The following is a 21,328-nucleotide window of genomic DNA, read 5'->3' as shown; positions in this document are numbered from 1 at the left end:
GTCAGTGAACCTCGTGGGGTGTATTCTGTGTAGGTGGTGCAGCTTGGGGTATGTATTCGTCTGGATACGACGCCAGTCCCTCTCCTGTTGGCTGTTTAAATCGGAGTGAGGATGTCCAAAACGTCTCCGCTCCTACATTTGGTGTAGGAGGATGCCACGAGAATTCGGTGGAAGGTCGTCGCTAGGTCATGCCGTTGCTCGGACCTTTCATAATAATTTGCGGTGTTCATAATGAACTGCGCAAATTAGGCCGTGAGGCCAGTCCCTGCTACTTGTGCCGAATTTTCTGAAAATAAATCTACATTCTCACCGCAATGCAAAAATGATCAGGCGATAACCCGCAGCACATTTTACGCACATCACGACACTTTGACCTATTACTAGCTGCAGTCTGCAGTTCATGAGAACAAACGCGTGTGCTGGTCGTGGCTTTCGGAATCGTTTTGCTTTACTGAACAAGTTTCGGGCGGAAGCGCACGGCGGAGATGTGAGGAGCCACAGCTCACCGACGAGGAGGCCAGCAGAAGGGAACGTCGTTGCGCGTATATAGGTATATACACTGACTGCGGCCTGATGTATGTTGTTTTCACGGTAAGTGAAGTTTCACGGAGTTCTGTGGTATCCTACGCGCGGTGCCGAACAGTTTTCGCACGCGTGCGTGTGGCTAGCGCGTTGACCGGACCCATATACGAGCGACCATCAGCCGTTTGTTGTGCGCGCAGGCGTCCGCCAACCTCCACTTCCCAGCTGCGCCCCTCGGGCACACATACATCTGTGGTAAGGAAGGTTCGTCCCTTAATTACCCACAGCAGTCGCTTCTTTCCCGTCCGTCCACATGGCCAGCTGTTTTGTGCGCCACAAATGCATCGTCGGCTGTCAAATGCAGGAACACACTGCACAGCAGTCACTGACCTGCTAGGCGTTTATCGTACGTACATATTCTGAAACACTGCGGTTTCAGTATGTGGTGATACGTCAGCACGAATCCGCCGAAGACTGCAAGTGCACTGCCTAATACAGTAGTGCTTCGTTTGTGGCGTGGTGCGCGGTGCACGGCGTTGCATGCGCGCTCGTTTCACGCTTTTTACTTCTTCCAGTCCCACCTCGCCACAACAACTGAGAGAGCACAGTGCAGATATAGCGGAACACAACACGGAAATTAGCGCAAACCTGCACACACGACGCCTTTGCCACGCAACGAGACCGACGGGACAGCACACGCATGAGCACACAACAAAACCGTCATTGTGCCTCGACAACATGGCCGCTTAAAAATTATGGGGCTTTGCGTGCCAAAACCACGATCTGATTTATGAGGCACGCCGTAGTGGGGGACTCCGGAAATTCGGACCACCTGGGGTTCTTTAACGTGCACGTGAATCTAAGTACAAAGGTGTTTTCGCACTTCGCCTCCATTGAAATGTGGCCGCCGTGGCCGGGATTCGATCCCGAGACCTCGTGCTTAGCAGCACAACACCACAGTCACTAAGCAACCACGGCTACACCGAAAAATACCACGTCACTTACTCCACACTTTTCTCCTAGCGCGGGGTCTAGGTAGGGTCTCTCAGTTTTTTCATTCCTCGTTGTGGCTAACCAATTTTCCCCTTCATGACACTTCCTCCGCCTTGCGGGATTCCGCAGAACTGATTTGCCATACTCTTTATTTCACGCAAGCTCTGCAGAGCATTCATGCAAGGAATGCGAAAAGAGCCCTGAACAACCCTACGTCAGTGGTGACACCAGCCAGTTCCCATTGATTTTCAAGTTATCCGTCGGGCACATTAATGGACAGGAAGCCATGCGAAACACCATATCGGTACACGCGCAAGCTGACCTTTAGTACACTGTACCTTTAGTGAGGAGGTGAGTCTTGTCAGTAATACAGGACTCCGGCTGGCCCCTTGGTTGGTCGGCGTTGGAATCCCTGCTCTCCGCACTCCGTATGGAGCTGTGCTCGTCTGGTGATGTCACTGGGGATTCTGTCGTGGTTACGCTGCTGTGGTCACGTGGTATGGCCGTCTTGTCGTGAACGCGTTCTGGAAATAGCTGGTCCAAGTCGCTCGTGGCAACCTGCGCACAAGGACCGCCGTATGCTGCCCTGCACCGCTAGATCTCGATCGTAAAGTAACGCACGTAAAATATTTCCGGGAAGTTATATAAGCTGCTAATCGAAACCCTTAAAGTTGAAAATGTCTAAACTCGCCAAGCGCTTTCATTGGTCACGGTGACATGGTATAGATATATCAGGTATTGCTTAAAGTACTGAAACAACACGTCGGGAGATAATGGCGGCCACGCCGACATAACAGTAGCATACGGCTAGAGGCTGGCATTATCGACATCTGTCGATACCCGCACTATATATAGCTAATATGATCTATATACAGGGTGTCCCGGTTAACTTTAACCGGAGCTTAAATATATGCGAATGCCACGTAGCTCGACAGAACCAAGGTGATATTAGCCGCTGCTTGGAGATACTCAAATTATATTTTTCATTACGCCTTATTGGATAATTAGGCTTAATTAACTTATCAAATATTATAATTAGATGAAAAGTGTCAATGTGAAAATTGTAGGACGGCATGAAGAACTCCCAATACAGCTTTCTGTTGCTCAATACGTGCTGCATAAAAGTGTCTGTCCGAGCGTGAAAGAAGCCCGCAAATGCACAAAAAATTACCACGGGTTTTCTTTCACGCTAGGAAAAACACGTTTATGTAGCGCGTATTGAGCAACAGAAAGCTGTATCTGGAGTTTTTCATATTGCTCTACAATTTTCTCGTTGACACTTTTCATCTAATTTTAATATGTGAAAAGTTGATTAATTAATTGAGGCTAACTATCTAATTAGGCGGAATGAAGAAAGATCATCTGAGTATCTCCAAGCAACGGCAAACAAATTACCTTGGCTCTGTCCATCTACGTGGCATTTGCATATTTGTTAAGTTTGGCTAAAATTAGCTGGGATACCCCGGATATCATACACATAATACAGGCCGCGCGAGCGCGCATTCGATCGACCTCTCGAGACCATTATAGCTGCCGCACCTTGGCGTCGCCAAGCGCTCCGTAGCTGGTTTTGTCCGTCGTTTGGGCCCGGATGATGGCAGCCTGCTGGCGGAAGCGCTCGTTGCGCCGGCGCTGGATGTCGTAGGTCATGGCCATGGAGAAGTAGGCGTACTCGACGCACGCGTACGTCAACAGGAACGGGATGGTGACCAGCGGCGCCAGCGTGTTCACTTGGCCCGCCAGGATGAACAGGAAGGTGACCAGCGCGAACAGCACCAGCGCCACCACAGGGACCTTGTTGGGGCCCTTCTGCAGGCGCGGCAGCGCGTGCACGAATGTTCGCGGTTATGTGGCGCCTTCATTTTTTTTTTTTTTTTTTGAAACGCTGCCGTTGATTCAATGCGAAATTGCGTGCGTATATATGATACGAATCGATATTAAGCAACTTTCACGGTGCGTCACATTTCGTTGTGCCGGCTGGCGGACGTACGAATTCGTTCTTGTAACTGCACAACCTGGTAGAACTTGTCAATAGCTCCGTTGTTATTATTCCTAAGGCACACAAAGCGTGTCTCCAAAACAGCGTCACGAGATGCTGTACCGCTGTTGTAATGTGGACTAATTCGGCTAGCAAGTGTACTTCAGTTTGCACTAAATACTTTGCCAAGTCTGCATTTCGCTCTATAGTCGAGAAGCAGTTGTCGCATCCAGAAAATGGAGCTGTGACTTCGTGCTCACTGGTACGCCGCCCTAACCGATTATACGCCGCGGTAGGTACCAATGACTTGCCAGTTTACCAACGAGCAGTGACCAAATTAAACATGGTGATCCGCACGGTTATCGTGTGTGTAGATACCTAGCCAGGCAAGATAAATGCTTACTCCGATGCTTAGCTGCTTGCTGAACGGGAGGATTCCGTCGTTTGCCATGTTCTGCAGAATGCGAGGCGTCAGGTACAGAGCCCCTAGGCACGCCGACATGGAAGAGATGTACAGGCCAGACAGCAACATGACGCCGATAGCGGACGCCTGCGATGCATTTCGTTCACATGTTTGCTTTTGTGTTATTTCCTAACTATTGCTTGCCTTTTCGGCGATGAGGTAATCCGTGGTGAGAGCCCAGCGCTGACACGTGCTTCCCAGACCGAGGACAAATACCAGATACAGGAACAAACTGCACAAACGTTCATTGAACACGCACTTGCGTGTGTTGTACAATAGGCATTCATTGCGACAAGCGTATATAGTCTATGTCAAAAATATATGGACCATGCGATGCAGGATTCCAATACTTCGACACTGCATCACCGGGTGGCGAGGACGAGCGGCCTTCACTGAAGCAATATAGGTCATGCAATGCGGCAAGGAACCATCGTTACACGCACTGTGTCCTGCGTACTTCTTACGACGGCTGTATACGTGACCCGGTGCGGCTTTAACTCGAGACGGGCCGCACATACCGGCGGGATTGAGAGCACTGTAATATATATCGTGTAGTAATTATGAGTTAGCGATATGACGGCAAGAGGAAGAAGTTCGTAAAGCCGCACTCGGCCTAAGATTCTGACGCGTGCTGTCGGGTCTGGCGCCCGCGGGTCGAAGTCGACCAGCGTCACACGTACCACGTTCCGACGGCGGCCATTGTGCCTGCGGGCACGTCCTGCACGGGGTTCCTGAGGTCGTCGCTCATGTTGATGCCGGCGAAGACGCCCGTCATGGCCGGAAAGAAGACGCCGAACACTGTGAACCAGTTCTGGCCGTCGCCGTACCGAGGGAAGCTGTTGTTCTTCAGGGTCGCCAGATCGTAGCCCGTCACGCCGTGCTCTGCGGCGTAGGTATGCGCAGGCATAAATTATGCACTCTGCGGAAGGGGGGGGCGGGGTCTTTTTTACGTGAGGTTTCTGTCTTCCGGTTCAAGTGGAGACATAAGGCTGGTGGGTGCTTACGTAAGATGGATGGACAATTATGAGGTCATGTGCATCATTTAATTGCACGTGTTTTGTTGCCTCACGTCTTAAAACAACCGAATTGTTGTTACCCACGTGACGACAAAGACAGGCATTACAAATAGCACCCGAAGACGGGACGACAGAAAGCACACAGTCACACGTTGTGCCCCGTATGACGCTCCTGTCAGATGTCGACCAAACTAGACCTTTACCATGTTCTTGTTTGTCGTTTGAAAAAATAAAAGCACTTTTGTCATCGACCTTGTTTCATTTTAATGTCTGGATGCGCGACGCAGCGCACGTATATGCCACCTTATCCATGTTCGCGTTATCTGCTTTGTTGCTCACCTTGGTCACGGAGCGCACACACAAAACGCGAAAATTAATCAGATATTTTGTAATTTTATTTCGCGTCTTCTTTCTTGTCGATATTCGAACACATATACGTCGACTACTTGTCTTATGCATAATACTAACCGAACAGCAGGCACGTACCCAAGGGGGGGGGGGGGGCACCCCCCCCCCTATCCGCCCAAAGCACCACTCCTCACAGACATTCCTAAAGAGTCGACAAATTAATCTACTCGGCGGTCAACATTTTGCTGCCTTTTAGAGCGAAAGCAATGTATTACTAAGCTCCGTAGTTTCTTTCGGCGTCCGTTAACAGAAAAAATCGTCACGTGGGCCGATTCTGGTGATAGTGCAAAAAGGGTCCAAGATCAGTCCCACATACCCCTGTGTACTCGGGAACCTAACACGTAAAAAAGAGGCGAGGTGTGCAGACAGGACACAAGAGCAGAGAATTGGACAACACGAACGCCTCTTCTCTACTCTTGCGTCCTGTCCCCACGCCTCACCTCTTTTTTGCATAATGAATCCTTACCAACTAGCTCAGCTTTCTGTCGTTCAATAACGCGCCCTTCGTAATCTTCGGGAAGGGCCCACATACGGAGAGTGCGTTACACCTATTTCACCTCCATCGCGGGTCTGCCCGGCATTGTACTACCTTCGGGAAGGACCCACATGAGGGGAGCGCTTAACACCTGCTTCACCCCCGCCGCGGGTGGGCCCGGTTTTGAAATATCTTCGGGATAGACCTGCGCATGGGGAGTTCTTAATGCCTGCTTCACCTCCATCGCGGGTCGGCCCGGCATTGCACTACTTTCGGGATTGGCCCACGTATGTGCGGTGATTAACGACTGCTTCACCTCCGCCGCGGGTCGGCCCGATATTGCACTATCTTCAGGCCGACCCGCAGCGGATGTGAAACACTTTGCTTTTCGTTTGAGAGCTTTGACTGTCGTCAGCTTTCGCTGTCATTCCATCGTCACGGAGTGGAATAGTTGTCACTTTTTTTCACTCCTTTTCGATGGCGGTAGTTATCGGCATCTCCTGGGGTGTGGAGGCCAGTTTTGTCATCGATTCGGTGCCCGCGCGATTAACTCAAGCTGAATTCCGTTGTCACCATCTATTGTAGCAAGCAGGGCGTAGTTTATTGTTTTAATTTAATATTTTATTTTATTTATAATGACCAACACAATTTTTATGTCACCATCTATTCAATGATCAGGCGCATCCCTGTTGCTTCGTTAGTTCAACCTTCTTTGTTTAGACTGATCCAGGGGTCAGGAAAGGGATTCGGTTCATAGTCGGCTGGTCTGTATGCTCCTGGAACGAGTTTTGGCCGGAGAAAACGCCAGTTGCGTTTAACTTTTCCTTTTGCTTTCTTATTTACTCGAGTGACAGCTCGCCGCGACGCTGGCAGATCCTCGGAACCATATATCCGCGACATGGGTTAGATAAGGTGGGAAATAAAATATTGCGAAACAGCGTAGATCATCAGACCCTGCAATAACCCTTAAACCCATAAGTAATATGACTGTCACCCGTTACCTCGTCTGGTCTTTCCCTTATTGTACAGCACTTTTTGTGCAAAATTGGCAACAGGAAACAAGACTCGCAAGAAAATGAGAAATTAAGCGATCTACTAAGCGGGAAAGCCAAGGCAACAGACAAACAGGGAGGAAAAGCGAAAATTGTTTGTGAAAATATATATGGATCAACATCTTATTTAAAAAGGAAGTAGAGAAAACGCCACCGCAACTGGAGAATAATTCCGTGTGTTTTTAATGACGCTTCTACAATTATCAATCGAGCCGCTTGACGTAGCCACTTCCCTGCTGTGCTAATGGGGAGGGGGGGGGGAGGTTCTAACCTTCCGCGGTGGGCGCAGTACGTCTAGAACCGCAGCGTCCTGTGTACGCGGTTGTACGGGACTGGTGACCACGCATCGTTACGCAACTTCCCAAATAACAACACGAGTCGGTTTTGCTACTTGGTAGAGCAGTAAGCGAGGGATGCAAAAGAACTGTGACTGTTCCGCAAATATGCATTTCTCTAAAATTCTTCCAGAGCTAATTCAAAAAACGTTACTAGAAATCTTCATTTTGCACTTTCGCTCGTTAACTTGTTCTTGGCAAGGTTCTTCCTGCGCATCTCTCATGCGCGAGTCCATTTGATGTGGTTCTTTGTTTGCCAAGTAAAGAAGAGGTGTCTCACAGGCGTACCTGTGCGATAAACGTTATTTCAATTCTCTTTTGCGGCTTTACGCGTGTTTATGACAAATGGTGGGCCTTATTCACATTTGTACTACTAAAGTACCCTGCACCTCGTTTGCATAGAGAAGTTACCTTGAGCTGCCCCCCCCCCCCACTTCGAAAAGAAAAATCCTGCGTACGTGCCTGCCGAACAGCGCAGATAATAATTTGAAAATATGGCTTACATATACAGGGGTGTTCTGCGCCTCTAGACAGCATCGATCGATAGGCGTATTAGATGTATCGGAGGATGAGAAGCGTCGTGTCCTCTTACCCCTTTACTCAACGTAGGGGTAAACTCCTTGCGTGCGCGCACATGCACACACGAAACAATTTCCTTTTCGGAGCTTGCTTTCCGCTGAGATGCCCTCGTTGCAACAATTTTGAAGCAACGCTCTGCGGCAATCACGGAAAATAAGACGGGCTGGTTTTCACCTGAGCATCTTATCAGGGTATTTTCATGTGCCGAATGATATCTATGTCGGGCTGCTTTCCGATTCAGTTCGTCCGCTCTCGACTGTATATTGTCTTGTTCACGCTTTATCTAGTCACGATAGCGAATGAAGCCGCGTATATACAAATACACGCAACGGCAGAGATGTATGGGCCGCGTCTTCGACAGTGTCTGCGCGCGGAGGATTTGCGAACTTCACTGTCAGAGAGGTGCTAAACCTTTAATTTCGCTATGTGTTTATGGCAGCCGCGTGCGAATTTCTCTCTCCTGCGCGGGGGACACTGAAGAATGTCGCGCTGTTTTTCTTCTGTATAAGAATATCGAATCCTCTCCAGTTCCAGAGGCACCTGAGTCGTAGCGCACGAAAGTCCCCACGGCGAAGTCCAGCGCGGCCATTAGTAAAATGATGAGCAGGGCGAACTGGAGGCGGACGACCCACTTGACGCCCGCGACGTTGATCCCTGGAAGGAAAAGTACAAACACAGCACATTTAAAAGCGCGCTAGCACAGCATATTATAAATGCCCTTCCACCCACTCCGTATACGTAAATAATACTCGATGTTACTTCTATGGGCGATTGGATTAGCGCAAAAATAAGAAAATAACTTTTTTTTTTTTGATAAAGCCGCCATAGTAGAGTAAGAGAGGAAGAAGGTAATTTATTTTCGGCAGAACAGCGAGGTTAGCCTGAGCTAACCTCGCAACTCTAGCATGCTAGTTTGAGGGAAGGGGAAGAGGGGTATTAGGAGGCTTGATGATCAGGATAGACAGCTACAGGTTGGGGCTACACGGAACCGAAGGGCTAGACGCTTTAGTAGCAGTTATATACGAAGCCAAAGAAAAAATTTTTCAAAAATTGGCGGGCTTCTTATTTACCTTTTTTTACGCGTAGAAGTAATTATGCACTGCACAGACTTCACATTTTTCATAAAGAAGTAAATTGAAACCGGAAGAAAAGACAATCTGCCGCCGATGGGAGCCGAACCCTCGACGTCCTGTATATGACGCGTGCGGTACTCTGCCGCTTCAGCTATGGCTGCGCTACGGACAAGCTGCGTGTCTGTAAACAAGGGCGCGTGGGCGACGTATAGTGCTGACCGGGAGAGCAGACGAATATACTCTGACACTCTACTTGTCATGCTTGGCTGTCTTCGGCAAGTATGTAGATTTTAGAAAGTTGCCTTCCGAGGATGAACCTTGGATTTTCGAAGAAAACGATAATCTCGGTTGCTTACATTGTGAAATTATTGCCAGCGCTCTTGCATCACTGTGACGTCACGCTCTCTATTTTCAATGTAACGAGCGCATTTAACTGCAGAGCTCGACGTCCCAATGTCGCCACGCCGCTGCCGTCACATTCGGCGCAGGGAAAAGAGGCCGCACGATCAAGTTATAAAAGGTCACTTGTCAAAGATTGCCGCTATAAGGCAAACGGCGAAGACATATCGTTTGTTTTGCCTGTGTGATGCCTTGCCGTGCCCATATCATAGACAAGCTAAGCAAACGTCCCTCTTAATTGTCTATGTAGCTTAGCCTGTTTGGCACAAACACAAAAATTAAAATTCTTCAATGTTGACCGTTTTCTTATTGAATCATCATCTGCATGTAGAGTTGTAAGAGCATAACGATTCACTGAATTTGAACTGAATTTAATTCTGGGGTTTTACGTGCCAGAACCACGATTTGGTTATGGGTCACGCCGTAGTGAGGGACTCCGGATTAATTCTGACCACCAGGGGACCTTTAACGGGCCCCAAATGCACGGGACACGGGCGTTCTTGCATTTCGCCCCCATCAAATCCCGGCCGCCGCGGCCGGGATTTGATCCCGCGACCTCCTGCTTAGCAGCGCAACACCATAGCCGCTAAGCCACCGTGGTGGGTACAATCTATAACGAGTATCGTCGCGAAGAGTGTTGCTTATAGGGACAATAAAGAAAAACATTAAGTCACTTCTGACTGGCGAGAGAGAGAGTAATATAGGAAGGCAGGGATGTTAACCAGTCAATAGGCTGGTTGGCTACCCTACGCTGGGGGAAGGGAGAAGGGGAAGCGAGAGAAGGAAGAGAGAAGGTGTAGATACGTGTACGGACAGCGAAGTATTCTTTGAAAACTCAACCTTCATTCCTTCGGTGGAAAAAATGCTGATTACTACTAGTGCGGAAATACTAAAAGCTAACCTCAACCCTCCATCCTTGAAGCTCTCGCAACGGCAGCGCCGGTATACGTTGTCGTGACGTCGCAAATTTCAAACCTTTTTTTATCGTTTCGGTCGTTATATGGCGTGTTAAAACTTCTCGATACCTCCTGTACTGGGGATATTTTATTCATTTAGAAATCCGCGTGTTCCTCGTATCTCGGTAAACAAATAACTGAGCAGGAGGTGACGTTCTCAAAATCCTTGACGTCACGGAATGCCTTGTGTGGGAACTTCAAAGGAGCGTCCCCACCCGTTTTTCGTTATTGCGCGTTTTGCGTAGCGAAAGTGGCCTTTCTAGAAACGCGTTCTAGACACGCGACTTAGTGAACGCGCAGCTTGACTCATATGTACACACAGACAGATGGCCGAGTCGTTCGATCGGTCACGTACCGAGCAGCAGGAGGACGAGCGCCGAGGCGATCCCCCGCTGCAGCCACGGGTCTTCCTCCATCTTCAGCAGCTGGCCCATGGACTCGGCGAAGCCCATCACGTGCAGGGCGCTGCTCACCGCCTGCGCCCACGCGGTGCAGCACGGGTCCGCGTGTGTGTACTTACGCGAGTGCCACGATGAACGAGCACTTATGTTGCTACTATGCACAGTGATTGGAGCTGACAGCTTAGAACACTGCGTTTACCGCTGTTCTTTTTGGTATCTATGTTGTCGTTGCTGAAATTTCTCGAGAGCTTACTATATTTTGGTCCTTATCACTCAGTAAAACTATCAATATGTTTGCTTGCCTGATTTGTCCGCGAAAAGGACGAGTTGCCCCCGAGAGGTTGATTCTGCCGCTGAGAACAAGGTAGAGGGTTCGATTGCTGGCTACGGCATTCCAGTAAGTGCGGAATGCAAGAACGCTCAGCGCTTTAGGTGCGCCACAAAGAACGCCGTGCTGTGAGAATAAATTCGCGGAGCTTCCCACTGGTATCTCTCAAACTCACCTCTTGCTTCGGAACATTAACCCATCCACTCACTCAACCGGTCAGTCAATAGCTCAGCCAATCGTTCACATCTAACGCACATGTTGGAACCTACGTGAAGCGAAGCTTTAGTGCGCAGCAGTTGGGGAGTAAATGCCTTACAGAACTAACGGCGACGCGCACAATTGTGTCTAGAAGCAAAGAAAGCTTCGCTTTCGCAAATTAAATAAATCAGAGGTGTCGACTGTTTCGCTGCCTGTCGGCACCTGATAGTGAGGAGAAACAATCAGGCAAACAATGGTGCCAAGAGTACTACAGGACAATTAATGAGGAGTAAAAAGAAAAATTCACTCTTGCCAAGGAAAATTGATTGAAAGGAAACCAGCGCTAAAGTGCTAAATCTTCTTTCCAAGTTGTTAGAATAAAAACACAGGTTTTTGACGTCGTTGGTGTGTGCATAATACACAGGGCAGAGCAATATACGAATTTATTGTTACATCCAGGGATCGAGCGTTCACCACGATCTTTTGGTGTGACGATTATAACTCAGACGAAATGCAAGCAGCCATCCACTCTAATACGCTCTAACTTCATAAATATTCCCGTAAATTATTATTATTATTATTATTATTATTATTATTATTATTATTATTATTATTATTATTATTATTATTATTATTATTATTATTATTATTATTATTATTATTATTATTATTTCATGCGCGGCGGGCGGTACAGGCCATAGGGTTCCTGGAATAAGGTACCTTCCCACCTCGTGTGATAAGTCACTGTTTCAATAAAGGTTAATTATTAATTTAATAATTTAAGTGATCGTTTAATTAATTACTTCACGCAACAGATACATTGCACTTGTTCCCTGCTGCTAAATTTTGGAACTCTTCTGGTTTGATGTACTAGGATCGCCTTATCATGTTAAAGCTGGATGGAGAGGGAATTTCGGGATCAAACTGTATGCTTGCCGATATCCTTGTTGTTGTTCTTTCAATCAAGCTGAAATATTGCAGCCTGTTTATGGCGTAGCTACTAGCAGTCCGCCGACTTTAGTTACACCTAAAACCTGTTAAATATCTTAGTGTGAAAGTTTATTAAAAGGTATCTTAAGATCTTTCTTAAGAGGTGAACGGCGAAAGCCTACTCTTCTTCCTCTTATCATTCGCCTCATTTGTAAGCTTTTTTAGTCATTTGTAATCAACTGTAGTCATTACAATTCGTCGTTAGACATATTTGTCATTTCGTAGCCATTAGTAGTCATCACAAGTCATTAGTAGTCATTGTAGTCATTACTACTCATTACTAGACATTTCTAGTCATTTATAATCAATTGTGGTCATTACAAGCTGTCCTTAGACACATTGGTCATTTCGGAGTCATAAGTAGTCATTACAAGTGATTAGTAGTCATTATTAGTCATTATTAGTCATTATTAACATCTACCAATCTACATTATAACGTTATCATTCACTGACTGTCACTATCAATCATTTTTCATTCTTTAATCTGTCTTTGATCTGTCTTCATAAGGCGTGATGACGCTTCGGCGGACACTCCGGCGGTCAGGTCTGCTGAAACCAACTTCACCATGAGCCTAGAAAGACTTTCGCCTTAAAAAAAAAAACACAACAGCCGTCTAGTATGACTACAGCACCTATTAAATATATAATTACAGCTACGTTCGTTACCTTAAAAATATTTTTAGGTTCTTGTGGCTAAAATTTTCTGCTTTATTTGAAGACAAATATGTAAGTGCACCGCGCGTGCATACTTAGACCAATACATAGTTCTGGTTTAGTAGATTCAGCCAATATTATCTAAAAACTGGAAAAAAAAAAGTGCGTTGGTGAGAGAGATTTCGATAATAGTGTAGTCGATCCCCTCCGCCCATATCCCTTTTTATTTATATATCATTGTCCGAAGTTGTTGCTCTTCCATGCACAATTTTCTATTGAGTCATGCGCATAGAAGTAAATATCCTGTCTCTCAAATTGCGTAACGAAGTTCGCGATTGCTTCTGTGTTCATTTCTTTTCTACATTATCGCCCATACACCGTTGTCATCCCGGCGTTTTCACACCAGTTCAGTGCGGCGCTACAAAACACCCTTTGTGCGACTCATATGTCTGACAGGACCTTCTTCATTTGCGTTTCAATTGTTGTAAAGCCGAACAGCACCGTGCAAGGCAGCCTCCATTGTGGAGATTCTAACGAATTTTTTCGAACGCCTGCACGAATTCAGGTTTTAGCAGTGCCGTGTTTCTCTATCTGCATGTCGTACGTTATTGCGGTTAGGGTGGCTACAGGATGTAGTGCGGTAATCCATCGGCGTTTCGGCTGCTCCGCTTTGTCGGGCTGAACTATTTACCGTATGGTCGCCGGTGCTTTCCCGTATGGCTGAGACTCTCCATAGAACTATTCTAAAAACCTTAGCTTAATCGAGGCAGCATGCTTAATTCAGTTGTGCCACACAATTAGCTTCAGCTGTCCTCTGAACGCAACAAACAGCTACGCAGACAGTGTCCTTATACCCTAAGGAGTGGCCGCGCAAGATGGCGGGTGTATAGGTTCTGTCAGCCCAGTTCCTCTAGATCACTTGCAGTGTCTGTCCAAACTCGTGACCTTGTGGAAAGATTCTTGAACAGCCACGTCGTTTTCTGACACGGAAATATCACAGTTAGTTTTTTTTTCTTTTGCCCTCCACTCCTATTCAGTTGCGCGAAAATTTCAATTTATGAATGTCAATGACTCGCAAAATAAAATTTTTTTATACAGGTAGTGTAATCGCTGGCCCTATTAAGCTTGTGCCAACGTATCAAAACAGGCCAACGTTCTCTCCTCGACGTTCAAACAAGAGGAGGGCGTGAAGAAGAGAACGAAATTCGAGGCCGTTAACCGGAAATACGCCTCCCGGTTGGCTATCCTACGCCGGGGTAGGGAGCGAAAAAAGACAGGAGAGAAAGTAGGAAATAAGAAGGTAGATACGAAATCGCGCATATGAGAATTCACGAGGAAAGTATAAGTTCGCGTTTGTTAGTGTGGCATAAATAATTTCAATTGAAACTATTGACAATAAGCGCAAAAGAGAAAGAAAGAAAATAAAATACCGATGGTACTGAAGAGAGAAACACAGCGCTTGTTTGTTTTGTTCTGTGCCCACCACTTCTTTTTGCCTTATTTGTTCCTTTCATTTCTTTATTTTTTACATTCATCCTTCAAAATAGAATTTACCGTGCTGTCACGGGCGATTGCCTCTAGCGGGGTAGTGCTCTACGTATCTTTCTGCGTACATGTTTCGCTGTGGAGATCTAGATGTGTGATTTTTTAAAGAGAAATCGAAAAGAAGTGCAGTGCCGTAACTGTCTCTCACAGGAGGACACCTCAACAGCACTGCACGGGGAAAGGGGTACGGGGAGAAAAAGATCAAGGCGATAGAGACCGGAAGTAAAAAGGAGAGAGAGACCGGAATAGCACGGCATACCTGGCCGAAGCAGTAGATGAGTGCTGCGGCTCCGCCCACGCGCACGCCCAGAATGTGCGACAGGAGCACGTGCAGTCCGCCGGACTCGAGGTGGCACCGCTCGCAGACTCCGATGCCGGCCAGCACGGCCAAGGTGCACACGCCCACCGTGGCCAGCACCATGAGCAGGGCGTGCTCCACGCCCGCGTTGCCCTGCGCGCGCACGGGACGGAACAGCGAGTGATGGTGCAGGCGCTGCAAGCAGGATCGGCCTCGTGGATTCGAATCAACGAGCGAACAACCCTCGCAAAACGAATGGGCAAGTTGTCTCTTGGGCATCTGATCTGCCTGGTCGAGTATGTGGAATGCAGCAATAGTGATTCGCAAGTCTGCAGGAAAAGGAATGGGCGGGTCGGGGGGGGGGGGGGGGGGTATTCTATTCTTAAGATGGTAGCTAGAATAAATTGGCACTGCATTTGGACGACATATCACCGCAGCAAAACAGGATGAAACAAAAAACAAGCGGTTTTCTTGTTTTCCACCTCTCCCCACTTCCGGTGCTACTGGTGTGATGTAGTGTGCCCGGGCCGCGTGGTAAAGGGTGGCTCACGCAATACACAGTTGTAAAACTGGCTTCGCGTAGTGAAAGTCGGCAAGGGGTCGCAACGCACCACTATCCATCCGGAGCGCAGAAAGACGATGACGCCGAACAGGTGGATCATGCACGTGGTGAAGACGCCGTCCCAGGTGCCGAACAGCACGGGCTCCGAGACGAAGAAGTTGGCCGACCACCAGGGCTTGGCCTTGGCACTCTGCGACGGACACGACCGGCCACCGTCAATCGCTGCCTGGCTACATGCAGCACCGCGGGTGTTATTCCGAAGGCAGACGCACACTAAATAGAACTTATCGATAGGAAAATAAAGGAAAAAAAACGCCAGACGCACACATATATAAATGCGGACACAAGGAAGGAGAAACGCGCTTTTGAAAATGGTCTAGCTTTTCCGTTACAATGCTTTACAAGTGGTGGTATTGCAGTTGAATAGAATAACTATGGCGCTGCTGTTCTTATTTTATTTTTAATATCACTTTGTTAAGACGTGTCTCGCTGGTTGTATATGACAGTGGTTTTACACACAGGGCGCTATGTGCCTTAATTTAATGTCTGTGGTAATCAATACCTAGACATGTGCAACCTATTGCTTCATGAGTTCGTTTGACTCCACCGTGCTGTACTAAATGTTATCGGGAGTGATATCGATGTCGACCTTGAAGCAACGCAGCTGCATAATTAAATAAGCAAATAGTCATCGAGGGCACAGACTTTTAGTTCAGTGAAAATGTCGGCTCTGCTGCTGAGCGTCAACTCGCGGGTCGCAACGGTTGCATTCGGGTGAGGGCGCCACGCAAGCGTGCTCCTGCACGCAGCTTTCGGTGAACATTGAACACTCCCACGATAGGCGGGTGGCGACGCCCGCCCTCAAGTTCGAAGGGCGTCTGCTAGGGTCTAGTCAATTGTTTATCAATAAAAATGACTACATTGCATCCTAAAGGCGCCAATGACTCAACTTCGCATGTTATAGATAACCTTTCATGCGAGAGAACGGCTCACAATACGAAAAAAAAAAAAAACTCCTTGAAGTTAATGACGCCACAATGGCGTGCCGACACAGATGTGACTGCGTCGCTAAGCATAAGGCCGCGGAATCAAATCCCGGCCACGGCGGCCGTATTTCAATAGGAGCCAAATGCAAAAACACCCGCGCACTTAGATTTAGGTGCACGTTAAAGAACCCGAAGTGATGAAAATTATTCCGGAGTCCCCCACTACGGCGTGCCTCATAATCAGATCGTGGTTTTGGCACGTAAAACACCATAATTTAATTTAATTGTTTGACGCCGATGTGGCAGCGCAAGAAGTCGTGAACGGGAAGTTTGACCTTCTTTTTCTCCAATGATAACCTTATTCTTCCCTTCTTCCCACAGGCAAATGAAAGTATAGAGTTCTTGACACAATAATTTGCGAGTGCAAACTGATTAAGGCTGCGGTTTTTTTTTCTTTATTATTTTTAGCGTCTTCTTAAACCTCTCTATATAGGGTGAACTGCGCGCACTGTCCACTCACGAGGTCTTGGTGGAAGAGCTCGTCCCCTCCCGGGTTTCCGGAGGCTCGGCCGCTGTGTCCTGTCGACTCGTCGAAGGCCCCGCCGTCGGCGCCATCGCTGCGCAGCCCGAAGCGGGCCCAGTCGATGTCGCGACCGCGCTTCACGGTCATGGTGCTGCTGCTGCCGCCGCTGCTGTCGTTGTTGTGTAAGATCTGGACGGAGAAGAGAAAAAAAAATCACAGGACGAAACATATAAACGTCTGGTTTGCACGGTAAACAGATACCTGTACTGGGTACATCAATACACGACAAATTACGTTTCTCGAGCAATCCGTGAACTAGTTAAGCAACTGGTGGCCCCAAAACTTTCAGCGGTGTGTGGTTGAGTTATGCTTGAAACCAATGACATCCTTGCGATTACGCTCTCAGCTGGCTGCATAAAGACCTATGTAATTGTGAGTTCATACTGACCAGTATGCTAATAATACAACGAAAGCAGTTGCCAAGAATGATCTATCGACGCAGTCTGCATCGCAACTCCGTTGCGTTACGTAACAAACTGCTGGAATGGAAGAATTATTCCATTTCGCGCAACGTACGCGACCTGAATCTGTGAAAAAGTATAGACAGTCTGTCTATGTTGCATATCTCTACTCTTTTTCACGTAGCTTATATGGCGCAAACCAGAATACCGTATTGCAACCTGGACACAAGCTTGCCTAAGAACGAGTTTCTATGGTCGGAGGAAATTGTGTCCTTAGTGGTAGCCTTTGAACCGTGCGACAGACAGTCCTGCAGCCTGAGAGCTTCTGCTGACGAGCAGGAGGTGACAGGTTGGCGGGTGCTTTGGTCCCCGCTACTCGTGATACATGCTTTGCCGTTGAATTTCACTGCTACCATTTATCGAGGATAATGCCATATGCTCCAGGCTAGCCTAAGTAGCCGTCAAAATGCAGAGCGATGACGTGCGATATGGCCTAGCGTGACCTATTGCTCACCACAGCGACCGCCTGAAGATCTCCGGCTATACGACCCTGTGCGAGGTGTGAGCCTCCCACAAACAACCGAGCACCTGTCCCGAGACAATTAAACGATTAAAAGAAAGAAATAAAGGACAAAGAAAGAAAGGAAGAAAAGAAAGAAAGAAAGAAAGAAAGAAGGAAAGAAAGAAAGTGAGGTCACCGGGCTTCACCGGTATTCACAACAGCACACTACCGAAAAGTAGGCGGATGCTCCACAACTATAGGCCACGGCCTGCCAAGTTTGGTTCTGCCATGCATGCCAAGTGTTCTCGGTCCCGCGCTTTACGTAATTGTTCTAACGCGCCGTCCACCGTCTATATAAAGAGGGATTTAGAGAAGTAACTTGCCCACACAAAGGCTTTTATAGCGGGGATGCCAGTATTCAATGTACCTGCTACACGCGCGCGGGCGAATCCCAGATGGCGTCGGCGTTCCCATAGGCTGAAACTTACGCAGGGCCTGAAAAACGCAGCACTCGAGACGGCTTCTGCCCTCCGAACACTCTTCATATCCTGTGCGTGCGTGCGTTATTGGCCATCGACACGAGAAATAATCTTGAGACGGGGAAACTGCTGGGCCAATCGCAAATGTCAGGCAGTAGGGTACACCGGGCGACCAAGTTAAGAGAGGGTGAAGCAGAGGACAAAACGTGTGAGAATCTTATCGCACACCAGTTTCGGCGCTCACGTGTCCTTTTTCTCTCCAACTGAACAGCTCATACGCTCTATAGTATATTGAGATTGAAGAGCATCCACAGCGACGTGCAGTTGCAAGTCAGAGGGTCTGCCCTGATTTGCATGAGACAGTTGACATAGGTGCGAACAGCTTTGCGAATGCGACCCCTGATTTACGCCATTATGCGGTTATACCGTGTTCACACTAGGCCACGAAAGCGAGCGAAGACGCAAAAGCGCGTACAATTTTCGTGTCGTGCAGAGCCCGACTCGTTGATATTTGATGGTGCTTCTTCCGCCAGCATGCGCTGTCTTATGTTTCCGATTTGTGACGTCTGTCACTACCTCTCCGTTTCCATAGGGGCACATATATCGACCCGTCGACCCCGCAGATAGCCTTTTTTGTGTGCGTCGCTTAGCTTGTTTGCTCGAGGGCGCTCGCTATATATATATATATATATATATATATATATATATATATATATATATATATATATATATATATATATATATATATTCCGTCTGCACAGCAATGTTAGAATACACGAATAAGTGCGTACATGGTACACACACGAGCGCGAACAAACACGCACACGTTCTGTCGCAAACAAATTAAACACGATATTGCGACACATAGATTCGAGTACGCGTATACATTTCAACGCGGCGGAGGAGGTAGGGAAGGGCACGCGATTCCCGGTATATACCAAGAACGGTTGCATAATCTGTTTCAAGACGCGCTCTTGCAATATCGCGCTTCGTCCATTACACAGGGAATTCAAAGCACGGATAACCAAAATACGGAAGATATTTTATAACCATAGTGTAACCATTTGTTACCATAGTGATGGCATGAACAGGCTGGACGCGATTTCCAATCAGCTGGACGGATGTTTATGTTCGAGCGCAGGTTCTGCCTCGCGTTCCGAATGGCTGCGACCAAGCGGAAAACCGAGCACACTTCCTGTTTTTCTCTCAGATTTTGCGGAGCAGATTTCCGCCCGCTTTTGACGCTGCGTTCGCTTTCGTCTTCAAGTGGGAACAGACCCTTTGTCCGATTGAATAGTTGTGAGGCGATTCTTGCCGCGCATTCACAAACGCTCCTCAACTATAGATGACGATTTCTATGCTATCCCGTTCGAAACGGGGCGGCAAAAATAGTCACCTAGAATGCTTGAGCTAACCATGGTCATTATGCTATACGTCTTACAATCTAGTATTTCGACTATCTTTATTTGATCGTTTCGTTCTTCATTAAAACATCTACGTATCTCTATATTGTGGAGTTACCTACGCATGTGACTACTCCGGCTCTGTCAACTGACGGCTGTGCGTTAACTTGATCATTTGAAATGGCGCGCAGGTCAGGCCACTGATCCAGTGCAGTTTTGCATTCTCTCTGTTCCCTCACTCATTCGTGTTTGCTCACTCGTCTTGCGCTTATTCCGTCCGCCATATCCGCATTGCAGGAAGCTTCAGCATTCGGTAGCCATCGTTTACTGATGCATGGAAGCATTTAATTTCTGGAGAATAAATGTTTTTCCCCGCTCATTTCTTGTGTTCGCTGCAGCCTTTCTTGAAGAGGCTGACATCCGGCTGTGGCATCAGCTGAGTTTATTTTTGCCTTCTCGTTGTTTGCCGATGTTTACAAATTCGACGGCATTCAAATTCAAAGCGTCTCTGCAGGTCGCCGTTGGCGAAACGGGTCTGTTACGCGTTGGGCGTCCGTACAGAAGAGGCCGCCAAATGAGCTATATAAAATAGTGGATAACGTCATTCGTGCAGAATAAAAACGGAAATGACTTTCTTTTTTTTCATGGCATCAGAACAGCTGTTTCGTTCATATGACGCGATGTGTCAAGACTGTACTTGGCTGTCTGCGGCAGCTTTGGCTTTTCGTTCATTTCCACCTGTCTGCAGCAATGTGAGCAACATAACGACGTAAAAATGAGAGCTGCAATTTTTTTTTCGTTTTCCGTAAATCTTAAAGCTGATCTCTCTCTTTTAATTTTTTTTCTTGTATAGTACACTAACGACCGCTCACCGGTCCCAACTCTGGCGTGCACTTGTCAACCACTTTTTACAATATCTACGTCACCGTCAGGACATATTCAAATCAAGGGTGCACATGTGACTAGAGCCCACTCCATACGGCCGAACTCATAGAGGTACTCTTTGTTCCGCCTGCGGCAATTAAGTTGCGACGAACCGGATTTATCCAACCGCGTGCCAGAAAGCGATAGAATTCAGGCTGATTCGACGCATATGGCTTGGTTTCAACAAGATGTGGCTCTTGTTCTTGCCCCAGAAAAATATACAAATCATCATCATCGAGATGGGGCTGAAAGCCTCCTTCCGAATTAAGAAACGAGACAATACTGACCTTAACGCACAAGCTTTTTGCCCTTACAGTGTCATTTATATTTCACGCCTATGTGTTACTAAATTTACACATAACATCTTACTGGCTTGATGGGTCCATATTCGGTGTGGATGGTCTGTTTGTCAACCAAATAACGGGTCCAATCTTCGGTCTGTTGTTCTGTGTGATGGCAATGCTAGGGCGTCATTATGACAAATACCCAAATATTTATAACAGTTTGTAGCTTTTTCTTTTTTCTTCTTGCCTCACGGACTTCTTGGCCTTTTCTCGCGCAACTTAATGCCAAACGTGTGACGGAACCAACGTTTCCGTTGACACTAATTTCACTGTCACACTTGTTATTTAAGGTTCCGTAATCAACTCTAGGTGTCTTGGTAGGATATATCAGCCGTGCATGGCGTTGCGTGCTAACTTATTCTGATTCGGAAACTGATTAGTGATCATTTCCTTTTTTTTTATTTTAGTGCGCATACTGCCAACTCACTCATTCCCTCTCCCTTTGTCAAAACGAACAAAGCTACTCTACGTGCATGACTGC

At 47.4% G+C, this 21,328-nt stretch overlaps 1 protein-coding gene across 3 annotated transcripts in view; it reads right to left on the bottom strand.

The window, feature by feature from the left end:
- The window catches only part of LOC142585860 (solute carrier family 12 member 8), a 52,627-nt gene that overhangs the window by 13,268 nt on the left and 18,031 nt on the right, over window positions 1-21,328 (bottom strand). For all 3 annotated transcript variants that reach the window (XM_075696929.1, XM_075696930.1, XM_075696928.1), the window contains exons 2-11: window positions 16,732-16,923; window positions 15,275-15,415; window positions 14,625-14,816; window positions 10,605-10,725; window positions 8,362-8,475; window positions 4,637-4,838; window positions 4,101-4,188; window positions 3,897-4,043; window positions 3,055-3,324; window positions 1,854-2,073 (exon numbers count right to left, since the gene is read on the bottom strand). In XM_075696929.1, the coding sequence (XP_075553044.1) occupies window positions 1,854-2,073; window positions 3,055-3,324; window positions 3,897-4,043; window positions 4,101-4,188; window positions 4,637-4,838; window positions 8,362-8,475; window positions 10,605-10,725; window positions 14,625-14,816; window positions 15,275-15,415; window positions 16,732-16,881 (1,645 nt within the window). In that variant the 5' untranslated portion in view covers window positions 16,882-16,923. The remainder of the gene's footprint in view (window positions 1-1,853; window positions 2,074-3,054; window positions 3,325-3,896; window positions 4,044-4,100; window positions 4,189-4,636; window positions 4,839-8,361; window positions 8,476-10,604; window positions 10,726-14,624; window positions 14,817-15,274; window positions 15,416-16,731; window positions 16,924-21,328) is intronic.

The sequence above is a fragment of the Dermacentor variabilis genome, chromosome 6 (assembly GCF_050947875.1).
Source record: "Dermacentor variabilis isolate Ectoservices chromosome 6, ASM5094787v1, whole genome shotgun sequence".
NCBI lineage: Eukaryota > Metazoa > Arthropoda > Arachnida > Ixodida > Ixodidae > Dermacentor > Dermacentor variabilis.
Note: the sequence above shows the minus strand (reverse complement) of the source record. Positions and strands in the feature narration are given on the sequence as shown.